Source organism: Leptonotus elevatus, chromosome 1 (genome assembly GCF_054856555.1).
Source record: "Leptonotus elevatus isolate MCC_2025b chromosome 1, RoL_Lele_1.0, whole genome shotgun sequence".
In the NCBI taxonomy this organism is placed as follows: domain Eukaryota; kingdom Metazoa; phylum Chordata; class Actinopteri; order Syngnathiformes; family Syngnathidae; genus Leptonotus; species Leptonotus elevatus.
Window position 1 is genome coordinate 16051526 of NC_141239.1, and position 20400 is coordinate 16071925.

Sequence of the window (20400 nt, forward strand, 5' to 3'; positions counted from 1 at the left end):
TATTTAACACTGTGCTTATATCTAAATCTTACATGTACCTGAGGAGCTGTCATCTTGATCCGAGAGCACCGTCTCTCCTTTCAACAGCTTTTCCAGCTCCTCAGAGTCAGCCACGTCCACCGGACGCTCGCCGCGCTTGTTCGCCTGGAAGGCGTCTCCACCGTGGCGTAGCAGCAATTTCACAATCTGGATCAAGATCGCAGGATTTGGAATGAACCACAGATAAACATGACCTTGACAGATAATGCGTCTTACGTCTTTGTGCCCGCTGCTGGACGCGTCATGGAGAGGCGTGTCGTCATCCAGTCCCTGCGTGTTCACCTCAGCGCCAGCTGCTATTAACACCTTAGCCACATCGTAGTAGCCCAGGTTACAAGCTTCATGAAGCGGAGTCCAACCTGCTCAAAACACCCAAAAATGTTTTAAGGGTCTAACAATACATGTATTTGTAGTAGGAATGATATGGTACACAGATGCACTAAGTTGCTAATAAGGCTGGGTGATGATGGGAAAAATAAAAATTAATCCCAAATGTTTTGATTGCTATCAAAATCACGATCAATAAAAAAACAATTATTCAGTGATTTCAAAACAAACTATTTACTCAACTACCAAAACACAGCTTCTCAAAACTACCATCATAGCCTCATGGCCATTCATCGCTGCACATTTTAACACTTTTTATGTCAAGTACAAAATTACCACTAAATATCATGTGAAACTCAAGCATCTAGCATTTTCATTCTGCTGCAGCCACACCTTTGCACACATGAAAACCATTGATAAAGATCAATTATCTCTTTATTGTATTTAATGTATCTTATTTTGTTTTTCTATTTTTATTTTCAAAAGTCTTAGGACTTAATAGGCTAACCTGGGACTTTGGGAATTTTTTTTCATGGTATATTATGTGGAAATGTCTTATGATGATGATGGTGATGAAGACAATAAAAATTCCTTGAATCCTTAAAATCCTCAACTTTGGATATAACTTGAAAGAACAACCAGAAAATAAACAAAAATAACGACGTTAAATAAGAATATCCTAAAAAAATATAAATAAAAAGCAATTAAAACTGGCTCATCATGTTGTGCCCGCGTTGGCCTCTTACAGGCAGTGTGATGCCGTGCATGTATGGAAAACACACAATGAGAAAACTTGTTTTTCACACATTGGAGAGAATAAGTACCTTGTGTATGTTATATTACCTGAATGTACTCATTGTGTTACTACAGCGTTTGTGTGTGAATATTCATTATTGGAATGAATATCACTCCCAGAGGTCAATCATAATTTCCCGTTGCATAACAATGGGATTTTACATTCAGGGTACTTTCACAACATCCGGAACTTGCACACATACCACACTGTTGGGCACATGAATCGTTTTTTTCTTTGATTACAATATATATGTTGAAGATTGAGAGAATCCAAAAAAGAAATCCAGATTGAATTTCAATAAGAGATAGGAAGTGAAAAGATTACTAAAGACAAGATTGATGTTGCACTGTACTAAAAATTGTAGAATGTATTGCTTGAGTTTGATATTCCATGTTCCTTAAAAGAAAAGGTTTACAGTAATTTCTGGACTATAAGCAGCTACTTTTTTCACTAGCATTCGACCCTGCTGCTAATACAAAGGTGCGGCTTATCCATCAGATCACAAGGGGGCGCACTTTAAAGGAAGGGCAAGAGCGTCAGGCAGAGCAAAACCAACCAATTGAGCCCAAATACAGTAGGAGAGACAGAACGAGAGAGAGACAATTTGCACCCTCATTATGGAAAAGAAAGTAGCGGGAACCCGGTGCGGTAACATTAAAACACCTGCGGCTTATATGTGTAACAAACTCGCGTATTCCCCAAATTTAGCTAGCGCGGTTTATAGTCAGGTGCGCCTTTGAGCCCTGAAATTACTCTACACACAAAAAAAAAATCTCCTTTTTTGTGACCAAAGTCAACCAAAACATCACCTTAAAACCATGACATGTAACAAATTGCGATTTTTTTTTGCCATACTATTACATCCTTCATAATATTTTCACAGCAAAATGTTAAATAATGCTGAATTAATTAAAATGAGCTACATTAAATTACTTAATTGGAGAGTTTCTGGCATTGCGGTCCCACCTGCAAAGTCCTTGACGTTGACATCAGCTCCCAAGCTGATGAGCTCCTTGACTTGCTTGGCGTCGCCCCGTATGGCAGCCATGTGCAGTGGAGTCTCGCCGCGCTCGTTCCGCTTGTTGACCTTGTCCTTCTGCCGCGACGAGGCGCTGCTAGGGACCTTCTTGGGCACCGGCGTGGTCTGCAAGGGGTGGCTGGGTGTGGAATCTGATCAAGACATATATAAGTCACTTTTCAGTAAGCCGCAGCAATAGTCTTTTTTTGCAAAGGATAAGTAATATAAACCTGTGAGTGTTGATATATTGTCCGTCTACATGTGTTGCTCCGTTTTGTGTTCCAATAGCCATTGCTTTAATTGTTACAATACTGATGCTATCGGTTGTCCCGTCTGTGATGTTTTGATTTGTGTGTTAGCATTAAGCCAGCAGAAGGAAAAGTTGTGTGCCAATTTTAAACGCAATTGCAAGTGATATTCTTCCTGTTTAATGTTTAACATCAACTGGGAGTATCAATTAACAGCTTGAAACCTCTTCTTTGAAGAATCATTCACTCTCTGCTAAACTCTTGCTTGTTGTGAAAAGAGTTAACTGCCAACATAAAATTTTTGCTTGCAAAAAAGTGCTCCAACAACAGCTCGTATTATTATTTTTTTTTTTTTAAGTTGCTGAGCCCCACACAATGCCTGACGGTTTAGTTGCGTTGCTCGGTGTGCCTAACTTGAACTAAAAAGCTTCTGGTAATGGTAAATGGGAAATGGTAAACAAACCTGGACTGTTGGCCGTCATTTGCATGAGTAGCGCCATCTGTTTGCGCTCGGACAGTGGGTAGCCAAACAAAAGGTTGGGGGCTTGGGACTTCTTGCCCCCGGCCTCCTTTTTCACCTTCTTCTTATCTGGTCCATCTTTATCTACAAAACAAATAAAAAACAAACACATTACACCCAGAGACAGAGATTCCTGTGTTGACTACAGACCCTCCACCTTATATCTAGAAGCAGATTACAAGTATGAGGTTGAAAACTCGGTCCCCAACCGCCACCCACCCAACTCTACCGCCCCCCAGTCTGTGACGACACACATGCGTGGGCAGATGCAGGGTGAGAAAACACACACACACGTGCTTGTGTGTTTGCGGCGGGCGAGGCGGAAAAAGGGGGAGAGAAGCGACTCGTAGAGGGCAGCAGCAGTATCATTAGCGGCAGTGGATTACCTGCGTACGTCCGGCAGGGGGCCGCTAATCTCTCCCCCCAGGTCTCAGCGGACTGGCCTGGGTCTGACTCATCTGTGGTGCAAAGCATCGTGGGAAAGCACGGCGTTAAACGCTCGCCCTGCTCACTTACACGCACACACATTATGTATGACTCATGGTGACACACAACGGAGGGCAGCAGTGGACAACATCAGCCCTTTACCCCACTCCCATCATCCTCCCTCGTTATTTTCAACTCATAATTACAGCGAAAGGCTTTAATTTTGCCATTTGCCCAATAAAATTGATGAATTTGAATGTATTTATTCATTTTTAATCCCATGTATATTGTGTAGGGATGCACGATAATATCGGTGGCCGATAATTATCGGCAATTATCGACCAATTTGACGCCATACAGATAAACCAGATAATAAAGAAATCAGCCAATAATAATAGACATGTCACGTGGGTTCATCTGTTGTGGTTCTTGTTCAAGTTGTGCCCAACTCTACGGTGGCCCTGAAGTGCAAAACGCAAAAACAAGAAAGTGAACACGACTGCAAACCAAAAAACACAAAACCGAATGAAAAAACCCCAAAAACAAAAAGGTAATCGCAAACACAAAAACGGAATTGCAAATACAAAAACTGAATTGCAAATACAAATTAAAAAAACACAAACACAAAAAATAAAACGAAAAACAAAAAGTAATTGCAAAAAAACACAAAAAGGTAAGCGTGCAAACACAAAACCCCGAAACACATTAACAAACAATGAAACACAACAAAATTTCGCTAACGGAAGTGGTGTTTATGTGGGGGGATGGCAGGGGAGATCCGAGGAATGTGATTGGACGAAAGTACCACCCTACGAACAGCACAGTTAAGCGCAGTTTACATGTGCTTAGAATATTTAGAAATAATAGTTATTACAGTTTAGTGAGATAGTTGGAGAGAAAACGAACGCCATCTGGCACAAATGTACTGGAAATCCTAAGATGCAAGCGCATTTATAAGGTGGCTGGCGTAGTGGAAGTTCAGTGTAGTGGTAAAGCATACGGCTTTCATTTTGCGAATGGGTTCGAGCCTCGCTTTTGGCAACCAAATGTTCTCTTGTTTTTTACTTTGCCCACAAATTTTAAAACAATTATTAGTTTTACAAATTACTTATTGTACAAATATTACAATATTTAAAAAAAAATATATATATATTATGTGCCAGAAAGGATTTTGCCAACCACCCTAAAAATGCCATAACATTAAGGATTTCTAGTACAAAGTGCCAGACGACGTTCGTTTTCTCCAACTAACAATACTATAAAACTAATATCTATTATTTCTAGGTATTTTAAGTACATGTAAACATTGCTTAACTGTGCTGTTAGTATGGAGGCACTTTCATCCAATCACATTCCTCGGATCCCTCCTGCCACGTAAACGCCACATATTCGACCCAACTCTCTCTTTTCAAATGCATATTTAAAATATTACTAGAACTGCTTTTTTTCACCTCCGTGAAATTCGTCCTATTTTGTCCGATGGTGATGCAGAAATTTTAATTCACGTGTTTGTTACGTCTCACCTCGACTACTGTAATGTATTACTCTCCGGTCTTCCCATGACTAGTCTTAAAAGTCTGCAGTTAGTACAAAATGCCGCAGCTAGACTTTTGACGCGGACGAGTACGTTTGATTATATTACCCCGATATTAGCCAACTTGCATTGGCTTCCTGTTTACTTGAGACGCGATTTTAAGGTTTTGTTACTTACATATAAAATAATACACGGCTTAGCACCTTCTTATCTCGTTGATTTAATAGTACCGTACGTTCCGACACAAAACCTTCGTTCGCAACATGTTGGTCTTTTGGTGATTCCAATGGCTAATAAGAAGTCTGCATGTTCTACAGCATTTTCGATTCGGACCCTCGGAGGTCAGAGACGCTACCCTCTGTAGAAACATTTAAATTGCATCTTAAGACTCATTTCTATACTCTTGCATTTGGCTGATTGGTGTGTACCTGGTGACTGCCGCTGCTTTCTTTTCCTCCCTTTTCCACGGCTTGGAGAGGGAGTTAGGTGTTAATGAGCAATTTGGATGCTGCATTACGGGTTCTGTGCTGGTTGACCGTATTGCGACCCGGACCATCACCTTGTTGTTGCCGCCATGGAGATAGCTGCTCCGACCAACCGGGCTGGATTTGGATGAGGACCCACTTCCCTGACGTCTTCATGCTGTGCTTCAATTACTTCGATGGACTTTCGCACTATTCTAGTTAATGATGTTTCGTATCACAAACGATGTCAATTTTCGCCCATTCGGCATCCATTGCAGCCTGATCATCCTGGAAGGAGGATTACCACATTTGCGGTCCCCTTTCAAGGTTTCTCATTTTTTGCCTGTTTTTGTTTTTCCTTACCCTCTTGTGGTTTGATTAGGGGATGTCAATGATATTTGTCAACTGTGGGCATGTGAAACCCATTGAGACTCTTGTGTGATTAAGGGCTATATAAATAAACTTGACTTGGCTTCCCTTAGCTTAATGTTGTTGTGCTTCATCCTTTGTTAATGTGTTTTTTGATTTGTGTTTGCGATTTATTTTTTAGTTTTGTTTTTTGATTTGTGTTTGCGATTTAGTTTTTTGTTTTGTTTTTTGATTTGTGTTTGCGATGAAGTTTTTTGATTTGTGTTTGTGTTTTGAGAATTGTGTTTGCGATGTAGTTTTTTTTAAATTTGTGTTTGCGATGTAGTATTTTTTTGTTTTTTGATTTGTGATTTAGTTATTTTTTGTTTTTTGATTTGTGATGTAGTTTTTTTGTGTTTGTGTTTTTTGATTTGTGTTTGCGACCTAGTTTTTTTTGTGTGTGTTTGCGATTTAGTTTTTTTTTTTTTTTTTTATTTGTGTTTGCGATTTAGTTTTTTTGTGTTTTTTGATTTGTGTTTGCGACCTAGTTTTTTTTGTGTGTGTTTGCGATTTAGTTTTATTTTATTTTTTTTATTTGTTTGCGATTTAGTTTTTTTGTGTTTTTTGATTTGTGTTTGCGATGTAGTTTTTTTGTTTTTTTGGATTTGTGTTTGCGTTTACCTTTTTGTGTTTGCGATTATTTTTGTTTCGTTTTTGTGTTTTTTTTATGTGTTTTTTTTATTTGTGTTTGTGATTATTTTTGTGTTTTTTTATTTGTGTTTGCGATTATTTTTGTTTCGTTTTTGTGTTTTTTTATTTGTGTTTGTGATTTATCATTTGTTAATGTGTTTTGGGGTTTTGTGTTTGCGTGCTTACCTTTTTGTGTATTTGTTTTGTGTGTTAGCGATTTTTTGTATCATATTTTGTGTTTGCAATTACCATTTAGTTGATTTCATTTTCGTGTTTTGTTTTATTTGTGTTTGCAATTTTTTGTTGTGTTTTTTGATTTGTGTTTGTGATTACGTTTTTCTGTTTGCAATTACTTTTTTTGATTGGTTCTTTACACAATGTTTCAATGTGTTTGTACATTGTTAGACTTATAGTAGGATTCCAAAGTATATTTGTATTCAAGTTAATTTTGCAACCAATTATCGGCGTACTTATCAGTTTGCGACACTTTCTAAATGATTGGTTTATTGGTATCGGTTAAAAATAGCATTATCGTGCATTCCTAAAATTGTGCATTAACAATAGTTAAATTAATAAATAAAATAAAAAATTAAAAAAACACTGAAAATGACTAATTTATCTAATCATACAATTTTCCAAAATATCATATATAGACTAATACTCTTACAATTGCCCAAATCATTGGTAATTTACTGTCACAATGATTAAGATTAATTACCTACTGTATGTGCTTGCTAATTATTTTTCTTTCTTTTTTGTTGTTGTAATTCTTAGTCATCCAGGTCACGGCAATTGCAAAGGTCGAATCGAGGCAACTGGACTCCTGCTTGTTGAATTTGTTGTGTTCTTTTCTTGTTTTCTGAAGATGTTAAAAAATGACTGAGGCAGAAGGATGACAATATGTCCTCTTCATGTTAGAGCTGGGCAATTAATTGATTTGATTAATCCCCCCAAATTTTAAATACATTTCTATATTGGCTTTCAGAATTCAAAGCGTGTCTGCAATAATGCGCTGCTTCCACCAACACGGTTTACATGGTTTTTACTCATGTTTACTCTTTGGCGTTTAAAACCCAGGAGAGACTGCCACTTTTTGTCCTTTAACACACTTTGTTTTTAATGTAATGATGATAATTTAATATAATGTTTTTTTGTTAGTTTGTTATTTTTTGCTCTCTTTTTTTTTTTTATGTACAGCACTTTGGCGTCTACCTCTGTTGAGTGTTGCCTTTTAAACGTGCTACATGAATAAAGGGGTATGGTATGGCATAGCTGCAAACAGAGGGGAGGTGGTTTACAAAAGCAGTTTCACTCTTGAAAATTTAACGACATTACTGACCACTCCAGTAGTACTTTTCAAAAAAAGCTAATAATGACTTTAATTCCCACTAAGACACTGATTAATTTCTACATTGCTTTGTGTTACGACAAGAAAGGAGCCCTCTGGAAAACAATCACAGCATCAATTGCCGAACATTGCTCAAGATATGGCGCCCAATTCTATGCATGGTGCAAAAGTAGGGGTTTTCGCCACATTTTGGAAACTTAGGCCGATGTCTGCGTATGAGCAGTGCATCTGTTGGTTGCGGCTAAGTAGTGTACTCCATTTTGCATCCCTTACTCCAAGACATAATCAAATGATCAGCAATTCCTTACGAACAACGCATCTTTAATGTGTATACATGGTGCAAAATGACATTGCCTTGTTGGGTTTACACAAGTGACTGGGGTGAGAGGGATTGATGACTTAAGGCATTTTCACATTTGCCCGCTGATTGACTGGTGACCACAGTTTGGTTGTAGCCAGAAAATGGATAATGGCATTGCATGACATTAGTCGCCAATCGCCATACCCCAACAAACAACAATAACAACAAAATCCATAGCACTGATCCAGTGGATGAGGCCCTGTGATTAGTCCTGAGAATTCTCATCAGTCCGTGAGGCGCCGTCAACGTTTACATGACGCGTCGGCCTCCGGGGAAGATAAAAGCTAAGCCGGGCAGAAGTGTTGCAAAATGCCCGATGGCACACTTTACTGTAATTACAGTATTTAAATCTAAACCAAACAAGCTGCGACTGGGCTAAATTCAGAGTCGATGACGGTAGCGGACCAGCCAGTTGCACAAGTTGCTTTGAGTTTGTGTCCAATATGGAAGCAGAGGAGAAACTGAAAAGAGAGAGCGCCTCCTTTCCGAGAATTTCACATCCTGTAAAAAAACAAAACAACCGCGTGTCCACGTCGGAACCGTCTCCGACCGCACTCAAAATTCATGCGTGGACCAAAGAAAAAAACAGCTGGGCACAGTTGCAGGTTTTAAAAAGACTGCAGGGAGTATTTATGGCAGCGGTATGACAAAATCATCGTAAAACTTTGTGGCTGATAGGCCATTTACTGCAGTTATTTTGAAGGAGACTGTGATAGTTCCTCTGTCTTCTCATACAGCTCACAGCAAATATAAGCTTAAACATTACTGTAGCATTCTGATAGACACCCAGATGTTTATTTTAACAAAAACAAATCAAGCCTTCTTGTCCTGCGCTTGTGATGCCAAGCATCTCACTTCCTGCCACTCTGTCGCTCTCTCACCCAGCTATATGGCACCTTCAGGGACCTCAGAAATTTAAGTTTTACACAAAACTACTTACTGTTTTGTTGTTTTACAATATTAATGTCTTGCTGTTTTGCATGCACGTGGGGGGAAAAATATTTTGATATTTTTTTCATTACTATTATCTGCAGATCTAACAATGCAGAACTTTATTGTGGCAGCATTACAACTAAATCTCGAAGACTTTTCCATCACAAAATGGACAAAAAGTCAACAAAATTTATGTTATAAAGGGCGCCCAAACACTTGCTAACTGCATTAACAATGCAGCTCAGCCTCTGGCTAGCCAATGCTGTGGCAAGTGTGTATATCATCGCAGCACAGGGAAAAAAATAAAGTAAATACATAATAACGTGGTGCTAATATTAACTTCCAGCAACATTTGTAGCTTCTCACAGGCTCTTCAGATGGAGCCCAAACAACAACAAACACCATTCTACTGCAATGTTTCTATACTTGTATGAACAATTTGTATCCTAAAAAGAAGACAAACTACAAATATTGCTTTTCTGGAGAAAAAAAAAAGCAGTTGTGTATAACATTTAATCTTAGCTTATGATATGCATTACTTTGTTAATTTGAGAATAATTTCTTTATTGGAGTGTACTGCTCACTGTTTGATGTTGCACTGTACTAAAAAGAAAACATTGAAGCTGTTTATAATGTAATTTGTATTTAAATGTTCTACATTTGGTTCATTGGAGAATCTTGAGTTTATCGGAGAACTTAATCAAAGCAGTTTGCCGCTCATTTAATGGATGTTCCTGTTTACATAAATGAAACACACTTTCTTTTCGTTTTAACATTTTGCTCCCCTTACAATAGCTACCATAATTTCTGGTATAGCATTAGTCACACTCCAAATATAATTGTAACTTAGCACTGTTAGCTTTAACTTTCTGCCGCAGCCAAAATAATGACGATGAATCCTAACTTTTCACACAATCTGAGAGTCAAAACAACTTATTGGACAGCTGACCAATATGGGTAGTGTGTGGACATGGCGACCCGCCAGCTGGGCTCACAGAAAGAAGAACAGGAGTTAAGGAGTCCTTACCGGTGTCGGAGTCTCGCTCCTCCGTCGTCGTCCGGGGAGGACTGTTAGTGAAGGAGAGCTTGCGCTTCATGGAAGACTCGCTCCGGTCCAGCTTGGGTGTTTTGGTGAAGGGGGACAACTTGTCTTTGCACTGTTGGGGAGACAGAAAAATAATAAGGTGAAAAATACATTTTATCAGCATTTTTTAATAATAGATACATTTGTTGAATATGTTGTCAATTAATCGAGAACCGGATAAATAAATATATATATATATATATATATATTTTTTTTTAATTCCAACCCTTTATTCAATAACAGGCCATTATTTCAAATTGACAGGGTCCAAAAATGAATTATGACCCTGGTTTGGTCAGTAACATGTCAGGAAATAAGCAAAAATTTTGAAGATTTTTCTAAATTTTGCATGCTCCACTCGTGCCCAGATTAGTACAAATAGGGGTGGAGCGGTACCTTGCACAAGCTTGACACAGAGGTCGCAGTTACGCTTTAGGCCAGAGGTGGCAGTCGTGAGTAAAAGTGCCAGGTTCTACAATGTACCCTTTAAAAATAAAATATTTCCCAAAACATACCAGCAGTATTACAATGCTTGAATAGCTCGCAAGAGTTGCTCAAAAGTATTAGTGATTATAAGTGCTCTGTGTCAGTGTTGGTTATGACTTTTGAACATATCGGGTCTTAACATTCAAAAAGTTGTCAATCGTTTTTAGCATCTGCAGCATCTGACAGGCGTAGGTCGCTCACATAGACCTGTCACAATAAAAACTTTTTTTTAATATATATTATCACAGAAACTATCACGATAAACGCTTGTTATTTTTAAATGCTGCTGATATTATGATAGAGCATCTTAAATCGAATGTAATAGAATGCAATGATTTTTAAGCATGCGCACTACGCAAGCCTACCACCAATTACTACTAATTACCATTTGCCGTGAGCAAGTACGCAGCCCGGTGAGCGATGGAGAGTGACCAAGTGAGCCAGCAGCCCGGTCAGCATGAGTTAGCCGCAGAGGCTAACAGGAGCGGCTAGAGGGAGAAGGTAGTAAAAGCTAGCGAGAACAAAGTAGAGGGAGCCCGAGGGAGTCAGTGACGACCACCTGCAGGCCCGAGCTGTAGAAGGTACGCGGCGGTCAACTCACTGGGATCCACACGACCTGCAAGCACCATCAGGGCTAACTACGTCTGCAAAGTGTAGGCACGACCTATGTAATATAATTAGTGATTACTAGACCTACAGTTATATATATTAAAAAAAAAAAACTTTAATGTTAGAACATATTTTTTGCCATATTATTTATATTAAAATTATTTAATTATTAGTTCACCACTAGATGGTGCTAAATTTTACACAGTGCCTTTCAGAGCAAATAACTTTTTATTCTGAAGAATATTGAACATTGGCATTGAAATGCAGAACAACCACTAAAATATCTTAAGCTAAAGTAAAAAATATATATAAATAAAACAGACTGTGGCTCGTGTGCTCTTTCTGGCTCATCGTCACTACGCCAAAGCAACCACTTTGCTAACGTTTCGGCTGTTGTTTTGTCAAATGCATTTGGCCACTTAAAGAAAATAAAAACATTCTGATGGTTTTACTGTTTTTGCTTTCATTCAATGTAATGCATTAAAACACATTAATGCTTTATAGATATTGAAGGGGATTGTTTGCATGGACCAATAATCACGATTAGCCTTTGCATCTGCAAAATTGTATAAAGTAATGGTGTTGATATTTGGGTTTAATTTTATCCCACTTGAAACATGAAGTGGGCATTCGTGGTGTTTTAGTCTTGCAGACGGTTCATTTGTGACATATATCAGATTTCATGGACATTTCGAGGGGCAATCGCCTCATTTTGCCCAAACATTTGTAGCTTAGATTTAGGTTTTGGTCTTCTGCTGTATGCTGTGTTTAGACCGAACGCAAGCTGAGGTGACCGTTAGAAGCTTAGAAACTTTGCCCCGTCCTGCTGCGTTGGGTTGGGGGCGCGGGCCGTGTGGGGTTGGGGGGGGGGGGCGCTCCTGCTTCTGGGTTTGCTCTCCGGCCGGTGGCCCCTGTGGGGCCCGGGGGTTGCCCCTTGGCGCTGCCGTGGCCTGGGGGGCCCTGAGGTGTTGCGCTTGCTCTGTCCTGGCGGGGGACGACGGCTCCCCTCTTTGGTGGAGATTTTCATGCACGCCACCACACCAGCATCTATCGAAACTCAAGACACAATCTGATTCTTCCTCTGGTCGTTGAATCGGTGGAGGCTGGTGTCTGTGGATCTCACTCTGCTTCGTCTGTCCTTCCTTCTTTCCCTCAGTCTCTCCCTTTGGTCTTTTGAGGTCTCCCTGATTTGGTGGAATTTTGATGTTTCTGGGGTTGGTGAAGGACTCTGGTTGGTGGCCCGGTGGGTGGTGTCTGGTCGGTGATGGAATTCACTTTTCTTTCTTTTCTTTGGTCCTTCCTCGGGTCTCCTGACGGCCTCACGACTCTGACTGGATTCTGAAGTGTTCGGTTTAGGTGAACGGTATGGGATTTTTTAAATAGGTTTTAGGTGAACTAATACATACACACTCACACACACCCACATACAAAATATAAATGTATAAAAAATATACACAAATAATTTAAAAAAATTTAAATAAAGAGCAATGATGATGACATGTCAAATGGGTAAAATCACAGAATGAACTGAGCTCTCCGAAAAAAAGAAACAGAAAAAAAAGAAGCTCAACTTTGACTGTTGTCAGTCTTCATGTTATAGGTTGCTGTATCAGTTTGGGCTTAAAACTCAAATGATTAATTTTCTCTAGACCAATCAGAGTGGAATTGTACCAAAAAAAAAAAAAGTATTCTATTGCATTGAACAGTACTGTTGCACCTCTGCTGTGGTTATTTTGCAGGCTCTTGGTGTGAAATGTCCCAATGTTGCAAAACTTAGTCAAGATAAAATGTTTCCCCAACGTTGTTTAAAATAACCGGTGACGCAAGATTTTTCCAAGCACCCTTTCCCAAAAGGTCAAGACAACCTCTGAGCTTTTGGAATACAAAAGTGCAGAGGCGACCCAAACCAGGGACTGTTGACTGGAGGAGGAGTCCGGTTTTTATGCGGCGGGAGAAAAAAAAAAAAAGTCTTGACATATGGAATGTGCGGCAAAACAGAAGGCAATAATTAGGGAATATGGCGTCTTGAATTTCATGGCAGTCGCTATAAATACAGCAGTGATGTTTTAATGCTGCCAGCGAATGAATGTCAGACATTTAGGACTACAAGTCATTCCTCAAATAAAACTTAGAAGAGAGCAACTTGGGGATAGTAAAGTGTAAGGAACCAAAGGTTTGTTGTATCAGTACCTTCTTTCCCGCTTGCTTTTCCACCATGGCGCCATCTCTGTCGCTTCCAGGTTTGGCCATGGTGTGGCATTCGACTAGCTGAGACAGCTCCTGCACAGCGGGTTCATCATGCACCTGAAACCAAATGACAATTTTGAGTGAATTTTCAAAAATGTTAGAAAATGCATTTTTGTGATTCTAAAAAAATGGGGAAAAGATTTGTCATTTTTCATAAACCACTTGGAAACGGGTTCAATCATTTTTGTGTCCTCCTGCTACCCAGCAAGAGACAAATCAATGGAAACATCTTCCACCTGGGGTGGGAATAACAACATCACGATACAGCGATTATGTGGCAAGCAGTGGTGGGTAGGGTAGCCAAAATTTGTACTGGTTACTTCACAATAATAGGGTTCAAGTAAGAAGTAGTTCCCAAATAATTACTTGAGTAAAGAGTAAATAGGTCTGTCACTAACAAAGCTTTTTAGAATCGATTATCAAATTGATTATTTCAATGATTTCTCAGGTAACCGATTTGGGTATATTCCGCCAGGGGAATTTTTCTTGAAACCTGGTCCTAGGCTGGTGTATCCTGCAGTTCTTCTTCGGCCAGTCTTTATGGAAATGAGTCAAGCCCGTAAAGACTGTGTGCGGGTATGCTTGTTGCCTGGCTTGGTTATGGAGTAATTACGTTTGATTGGTGAACCGTGCCCATGTGTAACGGCGTAAAAGTACTGTTACGTTAACATATATACTCAAGTAAAAGTAAAAAGTATAGTGCATCAAAACTACACTTCTTCTTTTCCTTTTGGCTTTTTTCTTCAGGGGTCGCCACAGAGCCACACAGGGACAGTGCCCCTGGATTGGCAGACCGGGGTGGTGGTTCCCCTTTTTAAGAAGGGGGGACCAAGGGTGTGTTCCAACTATAGAGGGATCACACTCCTCAGCCTCCCTGGTATGGTCTATTCAGGGGTGCTGGAGAGGCGGGTCAGTAGGGAAGTCGAATCTCTGATTCAGGAGGAGCAGTGTGGTTTTCGCCCCGGCCGTGGAACAGTGGACCAGCTCTAAACCCTCGGCAGGGTCTTCAGGGTGCATGGGAGTTCGCCCAACCTGTCTACATGTGTTTTACGGATTTGGAGATGGCGTTTGACTGTTTCCTTCGGGGAGCCCTGTGGGGGGTGCTTCGGGAGTATGGGGTATCGAGCCCCCTGATACGGGCTGTTCGGTGCCTGTACGGCTGATGTCAGAGTTTGGTCCGCATTGCCGGCAGTAAGTCGGATTCGTTCCCAGTGAGAGTTGGACTCCGCCAAGGCTGCCCTTTGTCACAGATTCTGTCCATAGCTTTTATGGACAGAATTTCTAGGCGCAGCTGAAGCGTTGAGGGGGTCCGGTTTGGTGGCCTCAATATAGCATCTCTGCTTTTTGCAGATGATGTGGTGCTGTTGGCTTCATCAAGCCGTGATCTCCAACTCTCACTGGAGCGGTTTGCAGCAGAATGTGAATCGGTTGAGATGAGGATCAGCACCTCCAAATCCAAGACCATGGTCCTCAGTCGGAAAAGAGTGGCGTGCTCTCTCTGGGTCGGGGAGGAGATCCTGCCCCAAGTGGAGGAGTTCAAGTATCTTGGGGTCCTGTTCACGAGTTAGGGCAGGAGGAAGCGGGAGATCGACAGGCGGATCGGTGCAGCGTCGGCAGTGATGCGGACTCTGCATCGGTCTGTGGTGGTGAAGAAGGAGCTGAGCCAAAAGGCGAAGCTCTCGATTTACCAGTCGATTTACGTTCCTACCCTCACCTATGGTCACGAGCTCTGGGTTGTTACAAGATCCCGGATACTAGCGGCCAAAATCAGTTTCCTCTGTAGGGTGTCCGGGCTCTCCCTTAGAGATAGGGTGAGAAGCTCGGTCATCCGGGAAGCGTGGAGAGGAGCCAGTTGAGGTGGCATCTGGTTCGGATACCCCCTGGACAACTCCCTGGAGAGGTGTTTCGGGCGCGTCCCACCGGCTGGAGGCTCCAGGGCAGACCCAGGACACGCTGGAGAGACTATGTCTCTCGGCTGGCCTGGGAACGCTTTGGGATCCCGTCGGAGGAGCTGGTTGAAGTGGCTGGGGACAGAGAAGTCTGGGCTTCCCTCCTAAAGCTGCTGCACCCGCGACCCGACCCTGGATAAGAGATAGTAAGTGGATGGATCGCCACAGCGAATCAGTTGCCTCCATCTAAGCCTGTCCTCTGCATACTCATTCTCACACCAACTATCTTCATGTCTTCTTTAAAACCTCCTCTTTGGTCTTCCTCTTGACCTCCTGCCTGGCATTTGGAAACTCAGCATCCTTCTTCAATATACTGACTATCTCTCCTCTGGACATGTCCAAACCATCTCAGTCTGGCCTCTCTGACTTGATCTCCAAAGCCTCTATCATGTGCTGTCCCTCTGAGGTACTCATTTCTGATTCTATCCATCCTGGTCACTCGCAAAGAGAACCTCAGCATCTTCATCTCTGCCACCTGTCTTTTCCTCAGTGGCACTGTCTCCAGACCAAACTACATCAAAACTACTCTGCCAAGTATAATTATTCCAAAAGTTAATTGAGTAAATGTAATGGAGTAAATGTAGAGCGTTATTATTACCCACCTCTGCTTGAATAAAATGAACATGACATATCACTGTGTTAAGAGACTCCCCAAAAAAAGAAGAACCATGTCCAAGCAAACTTTCGCCTAAGTCACATGAGACTTCTGCTGAAGCACAAACCATGTCCGGAAAACTTAAGCAGACCTCCACGGGCCTCATTTCAGCCAGCATCAAGTGTTTGTGAGTTGAAGTAGAATTAGGAGTGGGTGTTAGCATTAGTAGTTTCTGACTCTGAGCTGTGATTGGTCGTTACTGTGATGACAACTGTGATGAAATTTTGAGTCTACAGCAAGTGGAAAAATGGCCACCCCCTGAGATGGATAAAAACGTGGATTTTGCTGCTTAAGTCATAACTCATTCCACAAACACAATATTAATCAACATACCGTGGATAGAAAAGTGGGGATGCATAGAACATAATATTGTAAATAATTTTTTGGGGTTAACTTCCACTTTAACAATAAACACCTTCAAGTTACGTACAGGCTCCCATAAAGCATGGGAAAATATGCCAAATAAATCAGGGTTGCTTAATAGTATCTTAGTTACATCTTAGCAAAAACAAAAACAAAATTAGTTTCATTAAAATAAGATATAAAGCTCAAAATGTAAAGCTAATGAATTTAATATTTTAAACCAAATAGACATGCTTGTCATACACCGCAGACTGGCATACAAATTTGGTTAGAATTCATTCTTGTCTGTTTTCCAGGCTGGAGGCGTGGTGTAGACCCATATCTCGCTAATAACGGTAAATCACCTGCTGAAACTGGAGACTCCTGAATATTTCCATGTTGGGTTATGTGTGCCACTGAGTCCCGTTATTTTGTTTGTCTGCGACAGTTTTGAGACATTAGGGTAGGATTAGGAGGTAGGATAAAGTTTAGGTTGAGATAGGATTAGGAATTAAGATAGGGTTGAAATTGGGGTATGATGATAATAGGGTTGAGATTGCGGTAGTATTGGGAATTATGATTGGGCTGAAGTTGGAGTAGGGTTATGAGTTACGATTTTGGTAAAGAGAGTATTTGGGTATTAGGTATTAGGGTAGTGTTAGGCGAAAGAGCAACTGCCAGGGTGAATATGACAAGCACAGATTTCATAAAATAATTCAACAGTTTCCCTGCCTATTCAAAGCACAAGCAAGACAAGACAAAGTACACTCCCCAATGAGAGATCCGCCGTTAGTCAGCAAACATACTTTCATCAGCAGAAGGGAAGAAGCAAGCGATCAACCTTTAAAGTGACACCGGCCACCTCGCAGAAGACAAGCATGGTGCGGGTGGTGGGCGGTAGCAACTATAATTACGACGCCGTGTGGGCCCCTCGCCAGCTTGGCATTGGGCTGACCAGCGCTGCCATTAACCTTAGGCCGTTTCAAGTCTGGATCAAACCTCGGCATGGTTCAAACAGACGATAGCTAAAATGATCTTGGCACGCTCATACGGGTTATTTGAGAGCCGTATAACAAGTCCATCAAGAACACAAATTAAGTGTGTGAAAAGGGCACACTGACTGGCTAAATGGTCCCCCTACTAGGTCCATATCGGATCAGAATTATTATTATTTTCTCCCAGGTGAAAATGCAACAGATTTAGCCGGAGCAGCCAACAAGAGCGTTAGTAGGAGCCATAGGCTGGAGTGGTTACCAAGAGCGGTTAGCGGGAGAAGCTAGTTAAAAAAAAAAAAAAAAACTAATAAAAGCTTGCGAGAGAAAAGCAGAAAGAGACAAGCGACGGGAGCCCGAATCACGGGACTTGGCACAGTTTTTCATTGACAAAATCTCAAGGCACACCACCCATGGAATAAAAAAACCCTGACTAAACTGAAATGGCTATAGGGTTTCATTTTTTAACGCTTATATCTATTGTATATCATCGAGCAACAAATTCACATAACTTATAAAAAGCGCAAAAAATATCTTAACTCTTTGACTGCCATAAACGTTATAAAACGTTTAGCATAAACCTAGGGAAGGGCGCCGAGGACGTTAAAAGACGTCCCCTATGTTTTTTTTTTTTTTTTTCAAAAACGGGTGCAGGAAAGCCTTGGGCAGCTGTGCTGAAAGTATCAGGCAGATATGATTAGTCAAAGACTCGTTTTGGCCCCTAGAGGGCAGCGATGACTCTCTTTGCACAAGGTTGGATGGGCCGCCCACCGTGGGCGTCAGTAGAAGACGTGAGGCGGAGCTAGAGTGTTGAGGAGACAATGGCTGATCCAAGCCACAATGGCTAGACCAAGCAACCGGTTACAAGCAGCTCACGCTTGAGCATTTTTTTCAAAGACGGAAAGCATCAATCAATACTAAAAAGCGCATTGATGTCAACGATGATGATGACAACGAGCTCTACGCCAAAGTTGGAAGCTTTGGCCTGTTACTATCACGTAGTAAGCCTCACCGGCTACGCGCGGCTAGCGCGGCTAGCGCTGCTAAGGCCGGAAAACGCGCACAATAGCCGGCCGGGTACTTCTGCACAAGCGGACATTCGATCGGGCGATGGAGAGTTGGCATCGACCAATGCAGATTGATGATGATGATGATGATGACTGCGAGTTTGACGCCAAAGTTGGAAGCCTGGACGTGTTTACGATCACGTAGTAAGCCTCACCGGCTACGCGCGGCTAGCGCGGCTAGCGCTGCTAAGGCCGGAAAACGCGCACAATAGCCGGCCGGGTACTTCTGCACAAGCGGACATTCGATCGGGCGATGGAGAGTTGGCATCGACCAATGCAGATTGATGATGATGATGAAGATGAAGCTCTACGCCAACGTGACTGTTATGAACACGTAGTAAGCCCCACCGGCAAAGCGCGGCTAGCGCGGCTAGCGCTGCTAAGGCCGGAAAACGCGGAGCTGCACAAGCGGACATTCGATCGGACAATGAAGAGTACCCCGAGTCCAATGCATATTCATCGGAGGAGCGGGTACAGTCTGATCACGGAGAAGACACTGTTTCTGGACTACGATGCCACCATGAATGGAGTGGATAAAATGGATCAGAACATCTCCTACCAACCCGGTATAGCAACTGAAGGACACGGGGAAGCGAGACGTAACACCACCGTAACGTAACCGTAGCATGATCCTGATATTAGACTTGATGACACACTGCAGTATATACTTGCTATTCCCCGGAAAAAAACGGCCGGCAAGAAAGTGGCGCACGCGAAGAGGCAATCTTGTGCAAATGCTGTTGCGTCTCCTTGCACGCAGGAGAGTGTTACAAAAAGAAAAACTGTCGTTGAAACATCCACATATTTGTAAATAGCACCACAGTTGCACACATTTGTAAATAGTTTGCCAAATTGTTGTCAAATTGTTACACTGTTGAATGTAAATAAACGTATTTTGCTATCAAAAAACACTTTTTCATTCTTGGTGGTAGTGTTTTATAGAAGTAAAGCACTATTTAGGTGTTTGTGGCATCATTCATGGACAAAAAGAAGTGTCAAATTCACTAGAATGCATGAAATAATATCGTTTCACTAAAAGCTTGATTTCTCCGTATTTTGGTCCAACACAGGCGAAATTGGGTCAAACTAACCATTTTCTATTGTTGATTACTAAAGAACGGAATAAGGTAGAAACAAACTCTTTTTTTCTGATGAAAGATGAAAGTCCAATCTTTCATTTGGTAGTACGTGTGTTTCCATAGTCCAAACAGAACATTTTCTGTGGACCTTGAAAATCAGTCAAAATGCTTAAATCGGCTGGCACTGGCGGCATCCCTTTTCTGAAAACGTCTGGCAGTCAAAGAGTTAAAATCAAAAGTGCTAATATTCTTTCAGGTGCATTATGCACATTATAATTAGGGATGCAGGATAATATCGGTGGCCAATAATTATCTGCAATTATTGACCAATTTGACATCATACAGATAAACCATATAATAAAGGGATCCACCGATAATAATAGACATGCCACGTTGGTCCATCTGTTGTGCTTGTGCCCAACTCCTCAACCCCTCCCCTCTCCTATGGTAGTGTTGCATATTTGTGACATCATAATGCGCGTAACCCCGTGTTCACAGAAGATGCATCATGGCGACATGGCAGTCGCCAGTGTGGGCTTTCTTTACTGTCCCGTTATGGAAAATAACTATTACATATTAACATAAGTTTATACTGGATATTCTGGTTATACTGCCGTTATTCCCAACACTGGTTGTTACCAATTTGGTAGAATTGGACAATTTCCCAATTTAACCAACCTGCAATCGTATCTTACATTTCACTCGCAAGTCAAAAAAACACACACAAAAAAACAGTGGCCTAATGAGGTATCAAATCTAATTTAAAAAAAAAACTGAGGCACCACTGTAGGCCTATACTGTACGGTCCAATTGGCCTGGAACAGAACTTGCAACACAG

At 41.4% G+C, this 20400-nt stretch overlaps 1 protein-coding gene across 3 annotated transcripts in view; it reads right to left on the reverse strand.

Annotated features, from left to right (window-relative positions):
- ankrd12 (ankyrin repeat domain 12) overlaps positions 1 to 20400 on the reverse strand; it is a 46994-nt gene that overhangs the window by 9639 nt on the left and 16955 nt on the right. Inside the window, exons 2-8 of one of the 3 annotated variants that reach the window (XM_086077593.1) lie at positions 13422 to 13535; positions 10080 to 10209; positions 3335 to 3406; positions 2892 to 3032; positions 2129 to 2332; positions 256 to 398; positions 39 to 186 (exon numbers count right to left, since the gene is read on the reverse strand). In XM_086077593.1, coding sequence (XP_085933719.1) covers positions 39 to 186; positions 256 to 398; positions 2129 to 2332; positions 2892 to 3032; positions 3335 to 3406; positions 10080 to 10209; positions 13422 to 13481 — 898 coding nt within the window. In that variant the 5' untranslated portion in view covers positions 13482 to 13535. Of the gene's footprint in view, positions 1 to 38; positions 187 to 255; positions 399 to 2128; positions 2333 to 2891; positions 3033 to 3334; positions 3407 to 5336; positions 8316 to 10079; positions 10210 to 13421; positions 13536 to 20400 lie in introns of those variants that run through there. The other 2 variants (XM_086077602.1, XM_086077612.1) reach the window with 2 other exon arrangements.